At 34.9% G+C, this 12,654-nt stretch overlaps 1 protein-coding gene across 1 annotated transcript; it reads left to right on the forward strand.

Annotated features, from left to right (window-relative positions):
• Positions 1 to 2,667: 2,667 nt before the first annotated feature.
• LOC146421549 (HLA class II histocompatibility antigen, DQ alpha 2 chain-like) lies at positions 2,668 to 12,025 on the forward strand (the record flags this gene model as incomplete). Its single annotated transcript, XM_085047167.1, has 3 exons — positions 2,668 to 2,965; positions 8,061 to 8,189; positions 11,920 to 12,025. Coding segments are annotated over 3 exons (432 nt in total), but the record flags the coding sequence as incomplete, so codon positions are not given.
• Positions 12,026 to 12,654: the final 629 nt, after the last annotated feature.

Below are 12,654 nucleotides of genomic sequence, written 5' to 3' on the forward strand. Positions count from 1 at the left end.
GGCAAAAAATCCCAAAAAATCCCCAAAAAATCCCAAAAATCCCCAAAAAATGTAAAAATAAAAAATTCCCAAAATTCAAAATTCCCCAAAATCCAAAAATTACCAAAATCCCCAAAAATCCCAAAAAAATCCAAAAAAATCGCCAAAAATCCTCAAAAAAACCCTAAAAAAAACCCTAAAAAAATCCCAAAAATTCCCAAAATCCCCAAAATCCCAATTTTTCTCCCCAGCCCCGCCGGCAGTGTCCCTTTTGCCTCTTTTCCCGGCCAGGCTGGGCGAGCCGAACTCCCTGCTCTGCCTGGCGGAAAAATTCACCCAAAATTCGGGGATTTCACCTCAGAAAAATTCCCTAAAATTTCAAAAAAATCCCAAAAAATTCGAAAAATTTCCCGAAAAATTCTGAAAAATTCCAAAAATTCGCCAAAATTGCCCCCAAAAAATTGAAAAATTTCCCAAAAAAATCCCCAAAAAATCCCAAAAATCCCAAAAAAATGGGCAAAAAAATTCGCAAAAATTGCAAAAAATTCGCAAAAAATTCCCAAAAATCCCCAAAAATTCCCCAAAAAATTTGCAAAAAATTGCAAAAAATTCCCAAAAAATGTGCAAAAAATTCCCAAAAAATTCCAAAAAATTCGCAAAAAATCCCCAAAAATTCCCAAAAAAATCCCCAAAAATCCCCAAAAAATCCCAAAAAAATCCCAAAAATTCCCAAAAAATCCCCAAAAATTCCCAATTTTTCTCCCCAGCCCCGCCGGCAGTGTCCCTTTTGCCTCTTTTCCCGGCCAGGCTGGGCGAGCCGAACTCCCTGCTCTGCCTGGCGGAAAACATTTTCCCTCCGGCTGTGGAGATTTCCTGGCTGCACTCGGCAATTCCGGAACCTTCCGGAACCCAAAGCACTCCTTTCCTTCCCCGACATCGACCCAAAGCAGGGAGATTCGCCTCGGCAAAATTCCCCAAAATTCACCCAAAATTCACCCAAAATTCACCCAAAAATTCCATCAAAAATTCCCGAAAAATCCCCCAAAAATTCCCGAAAAAATCGAAAAAAATTGCCCAAAAATTCTCAAAAATTCCGGAAAAAATCCCCCAAAAATTCCCAAAAATTCCCCAAAAATTCGAAAAATTTCCCGAAAAATTCTGAAAAAATTCCCCAAAAATTGCAAATTAAAAAATTCAAAAATTCCAAATTCAAAATCCTCAAAAAATTCCAAAAATTCAAAATTCCCCAAAATTTCCAAAATTAAAAATTGCAAAAATTTGCAAAAAATTCCCCAAAAATTACCAAAAAATTCCCAAAAAACTCTCCAAAAAATTTTAAGAAATCCCAAAAAAATCCCCAAAATTTTCCTAAAAATTCTCCAAAAAATTCGCAAAAAATCCCCAAAAAAATTGCAAAAATTACAAAAAAAATCCCAAAAAATTCGCAAAAAATCCCAAAAAATTCCCAAAAATCCCCAAAAAAATCCCCAAAAATTCCCAAAAAATCCCCAAAAAATCCCAATTTTTCTCCCCAGCCCCGCCGGCAGTGTCCCTTTTGCCTCTTTTCCCGGCCAGGCTGGGCGAGCCGAACTCCCTGCTCTGCCTGGCGGAAAACATTTTCCCTCCGGCTGTGGAGATTTCCTGGCTGCACTCGGCAATTCCGGAACCTTCCGGAACCCAAAGCACTCCTTTCCTTCCCCGACATCGACCCAAAGCAGGGAGATTCGCCTCGGCAAAATTCCCCAAAATTCACCCAAAATTCACCCAAAATTCACCCAAAAATTCCATCCAAAATTCCCGAAAAATTTCCCAAAAAATTCCCAAAAAATCGAAAAAAATTTCTCAAAAATTCTCAAAAATTCCGGAAAAAATCCCCCAAAAAATCCCCAAAAATTCCCAAAAAATTCGAAAAATTTCCCGAAAAATTCTGAAAAAATTCCAAAAAAATTCGCCAAAAATTGCCCAAAAATTGCCCAAAAGTTGGAAAAATTTCCCGAAAAATTCCCAAAAAATTCCGAAAAAAATCCCAAAAAATTCCCAAAAATCCAAAAATCCAAAATCCCCAAAAATCATCAAAAAATTCAAAAAAATTCCCCAAAAAATCCCCAAAAATTCCCAAAAAATCCCCAAAAAATCCCCAAAAATTGAGAAAAAATCCCCAAAAATTCCCAAAAATTCCAAAAAAAATTCCAAAAATTCCGAAAAAATTCACCAAAAATTCACCAAAAAATCACCAAAAAATTCCAAAAAATCCCCAAAAAATTCCAAAAATTTAAAAAAATTCCCAAAAATTTCCAAAAAATTCCCAAAAATTCTCCAAAAATCCAAAAAAATTCCCAAAAAATCCCAAAAAATTCCAAAAAATCCCAAAATTTCCAAAAAAAATTCCAAAAAAATCCCAAAAAATCCCAAAAAACCAAAAATTCCAAAAAAATCCCAAAAAATCCCAAAAATTCCCAAAAATTCCCAAAAATTCTCCAAAAATTGCAAAAATCAAAAAAATTCCCAAAAATTCCCCAAAAATTATCAAAAAAATCCCCAAAAATTCGCAAAAAACCACAAAAAATTCACAAAAAAAACCCCAAAAAATCCCAAAAAATCCCCAAAAAAACCCTAAAAAAATCCCAAAAAATTCCCAAAAAAACCCTAAAAAAATCCCCAAAAATTCCCAAAACTCCCAAAAACTCCCAATTTTTCTCCCCAGCCCCGCCGGCAGTGTCCCTTTTGCCTCTTTTCCCGGCCAGGCTGGGCGAGCCGAACTCCCTGCTCTGCCTGGCGGAAAACATTTTCCCTCCGGATGTGGAGATTTCCTGGCTGCACTCGGCAATTCCGGAACCTTCCGGAACCTTCCGCAGTCCTTTCATCCCTCGAGCCGATCTCACCTTCATGAGGTTTTCCAAAATTCCCATCATTCCCAAACTCGGAGAGGTTTATGGATGTGAAGTGAAATCGCACAGCTTGAATCGATCCGTGCTGGCTTTTTGGGGTGAGTTTGGGGGGTTTTGGGGGTTTTGGGGGTTTTGGGTTTTGGGATTTTTTAGGATTTTGGGGTTATTTGGGGATTTTGGGTTTGGCTATTGGGGATTTTGGGGATTATTTTGGGATTTTGGGTTGATTTTGGGGATTTTGTTCTTGGGATTTTGGGGTTTTTGAGGGGATTTTGGGGGTTTGGGGGTTGGGATTTTTGGGGATTTTGGGTTTTTGGGGATTTTGGGGATTGGGGTTGGGGGATTTTGGGGATTTTGGGGGGTTAGATTTGGGATTTTTGGGGTTTATGGGGGTTTTGGGAATTTTGGGATTTTGGGGATTTTATTGGGGGTTTTGGGGAATTTTTGGGGTTTTTTGGGGATTTTTTGAGATTTTTGGGGATCTTTTGGGGATTTTTTGGGGGATTATTTTGGGATTTTTCAGGGATTTTTTTGGACTTTATTGGGATTTTTTTTATTTTTTGGGGATTTTTTGGGGCTTTTTGGGGCTTTTTGGGGATTTTTGGGGTTTTGTTTTTATTTTTGTGGATTATTCGGGTTTTTTTTATTTTTGGGGATTTTTTTGCGAATTTTTTTTAAATTTTTGGGGGATTTTGAGAGGCATTTTTGGGAGTTTTTTGGGGGGGTTTTGGGATTTTTTTTTTTTTGGAGAATTTTTAGGGATTTTTTGGGATTTTTGGGAGTTTTTTTGGTATTTTTTGGGGATATTTTGTGATTTTTGGTGGATTTTTTTGTATTTTTTAGGATTTTAGGGGGATTTTTTTGTTGTTTTTTGGGGATTTTTGGGGTTATTTTTGGGCGATTTTTTCCAGAATTTTTTATTTTCGGGTTTCTTTTGGGATTTCTGGGAATTTGGGAATTTTGGGATTTTGGGAAATTTGGGGAGGATTTCTGGGAATTTTCTGGGACTATTTTGGGAAATTTCTTTGGTATTTTTTCGGATTTTTTTCGGATTTTTGGGGTGATTTTTTGGCGATTTTTTCCGGGATTTTTTCTTTCGGGATTTCTTTGGGGATTTCTGGATTTCTGGGATTTGGGATTTTGGGAAATTTGGGGGAGATTTCTGGGAATTTTCTGGGAATATTTTGGGACACTGTTGGGGTGAATTTTGGGATTTTTGGGGTGATTTTTGGGTGATTTTGGGGGATTTTTTGGGTTATATTGGGGTGATTTTTTCCGAGAATTTTTCTTTTGGGATTTCTGTGTTTCTGGGATTTTGGGAATTTTGGGATTTCTGGGAATTTGGGGATTTTTGGGGATTTTTGGGGAATTTTCTGGGAATATTTTGGGATTTTTTGGGGGATTTTTCCGGATTTTTTGCGGTGATTTTTGGGCTATTTTTGGGGGGATTTTTTCTTTTGGGATTTGGGAATTTTGGGAATTTTGGGGAGGATTTCTGGGAATATTTTGGGGGATTTTTTGTGGCTTTTTTGGGTATTTTTTCGGATTTTGGGGTAATTTTGGGGGCGATTTTTTCCGGGATTTTTTCTTTCGGGATTTCTTTGGGGATTTCTGGGATTTTGGGAATTTTGGGATTTTGGGAAATTTGGGGAGGATTTCTGGGAATTTTCTGGGAATATTTTGGGGATTTTTTGTGGCTTTTTTTTGTATTTTTTCGGATTTTTTGGGGTGATTTTTGGGCGATTTTTTCCGGGATTTTTTCTTTCGGGATTTCTTTTGGGATTTCTGGATTTCTGGGAATTTGGGATTTTGGGAATTTTGGGAATTTTTGCGGGGAATTTCTGGGAATATTTAGGGAATTTCTTGGGGGTTTTTTTCCTATTTTTTGAGATATTTTGGGGGATTTTTGGGGTGATTTTTGGGCGATTTTTTCCGGGATTTTTTCTTTTGGGATTTCTTTTGGGATTTCTGGGAATTTGGGATATTGGGAATTTTGGGAATATTTGGGGGGGATTTCTGGGAATTTTCTGCGACTATTTTGGGAAATTTTTTTGGTACTTTTGTCGATTTTTTGGGGATTTTTGGGGTCATTTTCTGGCGATTTTTTCTGGGATCTTTTCTTTCGGATTTCTTTTGGGATTTCTGGATTTCTGGGAATTTGGAATTTTGGGAATTTTGGGAATATTTGGTGGGAATTTCTGGGAATATTTAGGGAATTTCTTGGGGGTTTTTTTCCTAATTTTTGAGATATTTTGGGGGATTTTTGGGGTGATTTTGGGATTATTTTGGGGGATTTTGGGCAATTTTTTCGGGAATTTCTGGGCGATTTTTTCTGGGATTTTTTCTTTCGGGATTTCTTTTGGGGATTTCGGGATTTCTGGGATTTGGGATTTTGGGAATTTTGGGGGGATTTCTGGGAATTTTCTGGGAATATTTTGGGACACTGTTGGGGTGAATTTGGGGATTTTTGGGATTATTTTTGGGGATTTTGGGAGTTATTTTTGGGGGATTTTTTCTGGGATTTTTTTGGGGTGAATTCTGGATTTTTGGGAATTCTGGGATTTGGGATTTTTCCCCGCAGTCCCTCCGGACACTATTGGGGTGAATTTTGGGGTTATTTTTGGGATCTTTGGGGATTTTATGGGGATTTTTTTTGGATTTTGGGCAATTTTTTGGGGGATTTTTTGGGGGATTTTTTGGGGGATTTTTTCTGGGATTTTTTTGGGGGGAATTCTGGATTTTTGGGAATTCTGGAATTTGGGATTTTTTCCACAGTCCCTCCCGACACTATTGGGGTGAATTTTGGGATTTTTGGGGTGATTTTTGGGCGATTTTGGGGGATTTTTGGGGTTATTTTTGGACGATTTTTTCCGGGATTTTTTCTTTTGCGATTTCTGGGATTTCTGGGATTTCTGGGAATTCTGGAATTTGGGATTTTTCCCCGCAGTTCCTCCGGACACTATTGGGGTGAATTTGGGGATTTTTGGGGTTATTTTTGGGGCGATTTTTGGGCCATTTTTTCTGAGATTTTTTCTGGAATTTTTTCTTTTGGGATTTCTGGGAATTTGGGATTTTGGGAATTTTGGGATTTTTTTGAATTTTGGGATTTTGGGGAATTTTGGAATTTTGGGGGGATTTCTGGGAGTTTTCTGGGAATATTTTGGGATATTTTGGGTGGTTTTTTTGTATTTTTTCGTATTTTTGTGGGAATTTTTAGGGTTATTTTTGGGGGATTTTTTCCGGGATTTTTTCTTTTGGGATTTTGGGATTTCTGGGATTTGGGATATTGGGAATTTTGGGAATTTTTGGGGGGAATTTCTGGGAATATTTTGGGGGATTTTTGGTGGGGTTTTTTGGGTATTTTTTCGGATTTTGGGGTAATTTTGGGGCGATTTTTTCGGGGATTTTTTCTTTCGGGATTTCTTTTGGGATTTTGGGATTTCTGGGATTTTGGGAATTTTGGGATTTGCGGGGAATTTCTGGGAATATTTAGGGAAATTTTTGGGTTTTTGTTTTTCTATTTTTTGAGATATTTTGGGGGATTTTTGGGGTGATTTTTGGACGATTTTTTCCGGGAATTTTTCTTTTGGGATTTCTGGGAATTTGGGATTTTGGGAATTTTGGGATTTGGATAATTTTGGGGAATTTTTTGTGGCTTTTTTTTGGGTTTTGGGGTTTTTTTTTCGGATTTTTTTTTTATTTTTGGGCGATTTTTTCCGGGATTTTTTCTGGAATTTTTCCTTTTGGGATTTCTTTTGGGATTTCTGGGATTTCTGGATTTTTGGGAATTCTGGAATTTGGGATTTTTCCCCGCAGTCCCTCCGGACACTCTTGGGGTGAATTTGGGGAATTTTGGGGTGATTTTTGGGGATTTTTGGGGTTATTTTTGGGCCATTTTTTCTGAGATTTTTTTCTGGAATTTTTTTATTTGAGATTTCAGGATTTCTGGGATTTGGGATTTTGGGAATTTTGGGGAGAATTTTCTGGGAATATTTTGGGGGTTTTTTTGCTATTTTTTCGGATTTTTTTTTAAATTTTTTTGGGAAATTTTAGGGTTATTTTGGGCCATTTTTGGGATTTTTTCTGGGATTTTTGGGAAATTTTTATTTTTTTCTGGAATTTTTTCTGTTGGGATTTCGGGATTTCTGGGATTTGGGAATTTTGGGATTTTTTTGAATTTTCGGTTTTTTGGGAATCTTGGGGGGATTTCTGGGAATTTTTGGGGGTTTTTTGTATTTTTGGGGGATTTTTTCTGGGATTTTCTGAATTTTTTCTTTTGGGATTTCTGGGAATTTGGGATTTTGGGAATTTTGGGATTTTTTTGAATTTTGGGATTTTGGGGAATTTTGGAATTTTGGGGAGGATTTCTGGGAATTTTCTGGGAATATTTTGGGAAATTTTTTTGGTATTTTTTCAGATTTTTGGGGTGATTTTTGGGCGATTTTTCTGGGATTTTTTCTTTCGGGATTTCTTTGGGGATTTCTGGGATTTCTGGGAATTCTGGGAATTCTGGAATTTGGGATTTTTCCCCGCAGTCCCTCCGGACACTATTGGGGTGAATTTTGGGGTTATTTTTGGGATCTTTGGGGATTTTATGGGGATTTTGGGCAATTTTTTCGGGGATTTCTGGGCGATTTTTTCCGGGATTTTTTTTGGGGGGATTTCTGGGATTTCTGGGATTTCTGATTATTCTGGAATTTGGGATTTTTCCCCGCAGTCCCTCCGGACACTATTGGGGTGAATTTTGGGATTTTTGGGGTGATTTTTGGGCGATTTTTTCTGGCATTTTTTCTTTTGGGATTTGGGGATTTCTGGGATTTGGGATTTTGGGAATTTTGGGATTTTGGGGGAATTTCTGGGAATATTTAGGGAAATTTTTGGGGGTTTTTTTCTATTTTTTCAGATATTTTGGGGGATTTTTGGGGTGATTTTGGGCGATTTTTTCGGGGATTTTTTCTTTCGGGATTTCTTTTGGGATTTCTGGATTTCTGGGAATTTGGGATTTTGGGAATTTTGGGAATATTTGGGGGTAATTTCTGGGAACATTTTGGGATTTTTTGGGGTGTTTTTTTCGGATTTTTTTCCGGATTTTTAGGGTTATTTTTGGGGGATTTTTTCTGGAATTTTTTCTTTTGGGATTTCTGAATTTCTGGGAATTCTGGTTATTCTGGAATTTGGGATTTTTCCCCGCAGTCCCTCCGGACACGACGCTGGACGAGCAGCTGCCCAAAGCTCTGGCTGGAGCTGCTCTGGCTTTGGGGTTAGTCCTGGGGATTTTTGGGATCATCCTGAGGCTGCTGGTGTGGAGAGACACAGCCAGGGGTGAGAAAATCCTAAATATCCTAAATCCTAAATCCCAAAAGAATCCTAAATCCTAAATATCCTAAAAATCCTAAATCCTAAAAATACTGGAGCCTAAAAATCCTAAAAATTCTAAATCCTAAAAATCAAAAAAATCCTAAATGCTAAAAATCCTAAATGCTAAAAATCCTAAAAATCCTAAATCCTAAAAATCCTAAATCTTAAATCCTAAAAATCCCAAATCCTAAAAATCCTAAATCCTAAATCCTAAAAATCCTAAATATCCTAAATCCTAAAAATCCTAAAAATCCTAAAAATCCCAAATCCTAAAAATCCTAAATCATAAATCCTGAAAATCCTAAATCCTAAAAATCCTAAATCCTAAAAATCCTAAATCCTAAAAATCCTAAAATTCCTAAATCCTAAATACTAAATCCTAAAAATCCTAAATATCCTAAATCCTAAAAATCCTAAAAATCTTAAATGCTAAAAATCCTAAAAATCCTAAAAATCCTAAATCGTAAATCCTAAAAAACCTAAATATCCTAAAAATCCTAAAAATCCTAAATCCTAAAAATCCTAAATTCTAAAAATCCTAAATATCCTAAATCCTAAATCCTGGGAATGTTTGGGATCATCCTGAGGCTGCTGGTGTGGAGAGACACAGCCAGGGGTGAGAAAATCCTAAATATCCTAAATCCTAAATGTCCTAAATATCCTAAGTCCTAAATGTCCTAAATCCTAAATCCTAGAAATCCTAAATATTAAAAATAAAAAAAATCCTAAAAATCCTAAATGCTAAAAGCCCTAAATCCTAAAAATCTTAAATATCCTAAATCCTAAATCCCGAAAATCCTAAAAATCCTAAAAATCCTAAATCCTAAATCCTAAAAATCCTAAATATCCCAAATCCTAAAAATCCTAAAAATCCTAAATATCCTAAAAATCCTAAAAGTCCTAAATCCTAAAAATCCTAAAAATCCTAAATATCCTAAATCCTAAAAATCCGAAAAGTCTTAAATCCTGAAAGTCCTAAATCCTAAAAATCCTAAAAATCCTAAAGCCTGAAAATCCTAAAAGTCCTAAAAATCCTAAATCATAAATCTTAAAAATCCTAAAAATCCTAAATATTGCAAATCCTAAAAATCCTAAATCCTAAAAATCCTAAATCCTAAATCCTGATCCCAAATCCTGATCCGGATCCGAAATCCCAAATCCCAAATCCTGATCCTAAATCTGAAATCATAAATCCCAAATCCTAAAAATCCTAAAAATCCTAAATCCTAAAAATCCTAAAAATCCTAAAAATCCTAAAAATCCTAAACATCCCAAATCCTAAAAATCCTGTTCTTAGATCTGGATCCTAAAAATCCTAAATCCTAAAAGTCCCAAATCATAAAAATCCCAAATCCTAAAAATCCTAAATATCCTAAATCCTAAAAATCCTAAATCCTAAAAATCCCAAATCCTAAATCCTAAAGATCCCAAAAATCCTAAATCCTAAAAATCCTAAAAATTCTAAAAATCCTAAATCTTAAAAATCCTAAATATTCTAAATCCTAAAAATCTTAAATCCAAAATTCTGATCCTGAATCCGAAATCCTAAATACTAAATCTTAAAAATCCTAAATCCTAAAAATCCTAAAAGTCCTAAAAATCCTAAAGCCTAAATCCTACAAATCCTAAAAATCCTAATCTTAAAAATCTTAAAACTCTAATCACCTAAAGTCCTAAATCCTGAAAATCCTAAAAATCCTAAAGCCTAAAAATCCTAAAAATCCTAAAAATCCTAAAAATCCTAAAAATCCTAAAAATCCTAAAAATCCTAAAAGTCCTAAAAATCCTAAATACTAAATCCTAAAAATCCTAAAAATCTTAAATCCTAAAAATCCTAAAAATCCCAAATCCTAAATCCTAAATCCTAAAAATCCTAAATATCCTAAATCCTAAAAATCCTAAAAATCCTAAAAATCCTAAATCCTAAAAATCCTAAATCCTAAAAATCCTAAAAATCCTAAAAATCCTAAAGCCTAAAAATCCTAAATCCTAAAAATCGCAAGTCCTAAAAATCCTAAATCCTAAATCCTACAAATCCTAAAAATCCTGATCTTAAAAATCTTAAAACCTAAATACCCTAAAAATCCTAAATCCTAAAAATCCTAAGAATCCTAAAGCCTAAAATTCCCAAAACCTAAAAATCCTAAAAATCCTAAAAAATCCTAAAAATCCTAAAAATCCTAAAAATCCTAAAAGTCCTAAAAATCCTAAATACTAAATCCTAAATATCCTAAATCCTAAAAATCCTAAAAATCTTAAATGCTAAAAATCCTAAAAATCCTAAATCGTAAATCCTAAAAAACCTAAATATCCTAAAGCCTAAAAATCCTAAAAATCCTAAATCCTTAAATCCTAAAAATCCTAAAAATCCTAAATCCTAAAAATCCTAAATCTTAAAAATCCCAAATCCTAAAAATCCTAAATATCCTAAATCCTAAAAATCCTAAAAATCCTAAATCCTAAAAATCCTAAAAATTCTAAAAATCCTAAATCATAAATCCTGAAAATCCTAAATCCTGAAAGTCCTAAATCTTAAAAATCCTAAATCCTAGAAATCCTGAAATTCCTGAATCCTAAAAATCCTAAATCCTAAAAATCCTAAAAATCCTAAAAATCCTAAATCCTAAAAATCCTAAATCCTAAAAATCCTAAAAATCCTAAAAACCCTAAAAATCCTAAATCCTAAAAATCCTAAAAATGGGTTTCAATTCCCATTTTAGGGTTTTAATTCCCATTTTGGGGTTTTAATTCCCATTTTGGGGGTTTTAATTCCCGTTTTTGGGGTTTTAATTCCCATTTTTGGGGTTTTAATTTCCTTTTTTAGGGTTTCAATTCCCATTTTTGGGGTTTTAATTCCAGTTTTTAGGATTTCAATTCCCATTTTTAGGGTTTTAATTCCTTTTTAGGGTTTTAATTCCATTTTTTAGGGTTTTAATTCCCATTTTTAGGGTTTCAATTCCCGTTTTTAGGGTTTTAATTCCCATTTTTGGGGTTTTAATTCCCAATTTTGGGGTTTTAATTCCCATTTTTAGGGGTTTAATTCCCATTTTTGGGGTTTTAATTCCCATTTTTGGTATTTTAATTCCCATTTTTAGGGTTTTAATTCCCATTTTTAGGGTTTTAATTTCCATTTTTGGGGTTTTAATTTCCTTTTTTAGGGTTTTAATTCCCATTTTTAGGGTTTTCATTCCCATTTTTTAGGGTTTTAATTCCCATTTTAGGGTTTTAATTCCCATTTTTGGGGTTTTAATTCACATTTTTGGGGTTTTAATTCCTTTTTAGGGTTTTAATTCCCAATTTTGGGGTTTTAATTCCCATTTTTAGGGGTTTAATTCCCATTTTTGGGGTTTTAATTCCCATTTTTGGTATTTTAATTCCCATTTTTAGGGTTTTAATTCCCATTTTTAGGGTTTTAATTTCCATTTTTGGGGTTTTAATTTCCTTTTTTAGGGTTTTAATTCCCATTTTTGGGGTTTTCATTCCCATTTTTGGGGTTTTAATTCCCATTTTAGGGTTTTAATTCCCATTTTTGGGGTTTTCATTCCCATTTTTGGGGTTTTAATTCCCATTTTAGGATTTTAATTCCCGTTTTTGGGGTTTTAATTCCCATTTTTGGGGTTTTAATTCCCATTTTTGGGGTTTCAATTCCCATTTTTGGGGTTTTCATTCCCATTTTTGGGGTTTCTCTCCGCAGGCTGATCCCGGGACGGAGTTGCTCCTCGTGAAAATTTGGGATTTGGGAAGAAAATCCTAAATAAAATCCGAATTTTCCCTAAATAAATCAGAGCTTGTGGCAGGAAGTGTGTCCTGGTTGTGATCCTAAATCCCAAATCCTAAATCCTAAATCCAAAATTCTGATCCTAAATCCCAAATCCTGATCCTAAATCCTGATCCTAAATCCTGATCCTAAATCCTAAATCCCAAATCCCAAATCCTAAATCCTAAATCCTGATTCTGATCCTAAATCCTGATCCTAAATCCTGATCCCAAATCCCAAATCCTAAATCCTAAATCCTAAATCCTGATCCCAAATCCTGATCCTAAATCCTGATCCTAAATCCTGATCCTAAATCCCAAATCCCAAATCCTAAATCCCAAATCCTAAATTCTGATCCTAAATCCTGATCCTAAATCCTAAATCTTGATCCTAAATCCTGATTCTGATCCTAAATCCTGATCCTGATCCCAAATCCCAAAAAAATCCCAAATCCCAAACCCCAAATCCCAAACCCCAAATCCCAAATCCCAGATCCCAAATCCCAAACAATACGAAACAATCCCAAATCCCAAACCCTGATCCTAAAAAAATCCCAAATCCCAATTCCCAAACCCCAAACCCCAAAAAAATCCCCAAAAAAATCTCAAAAAAATCCCAAATCCAAAAAAATCCCAAATGTCAAATCCCAAACCTCAAATCCCAAACAATCCC

This window comes from Lichenostomus cassidix, unplaced genomic scaffold (genome assembly GCF_008360975.1).
Source record: "Lichenostomus cassidix isolate B80296 unplaced genomic scaffold, HeHo_3.0 HiC_scaffold_33, whole genome shotgun sequence".
Lineage (NCBI taxonomy): Eukaryota > Metazoa > Chordata > Aves > Passeriformes > Meliphagidae > Lichenostomus > Lichenostomus cassidix.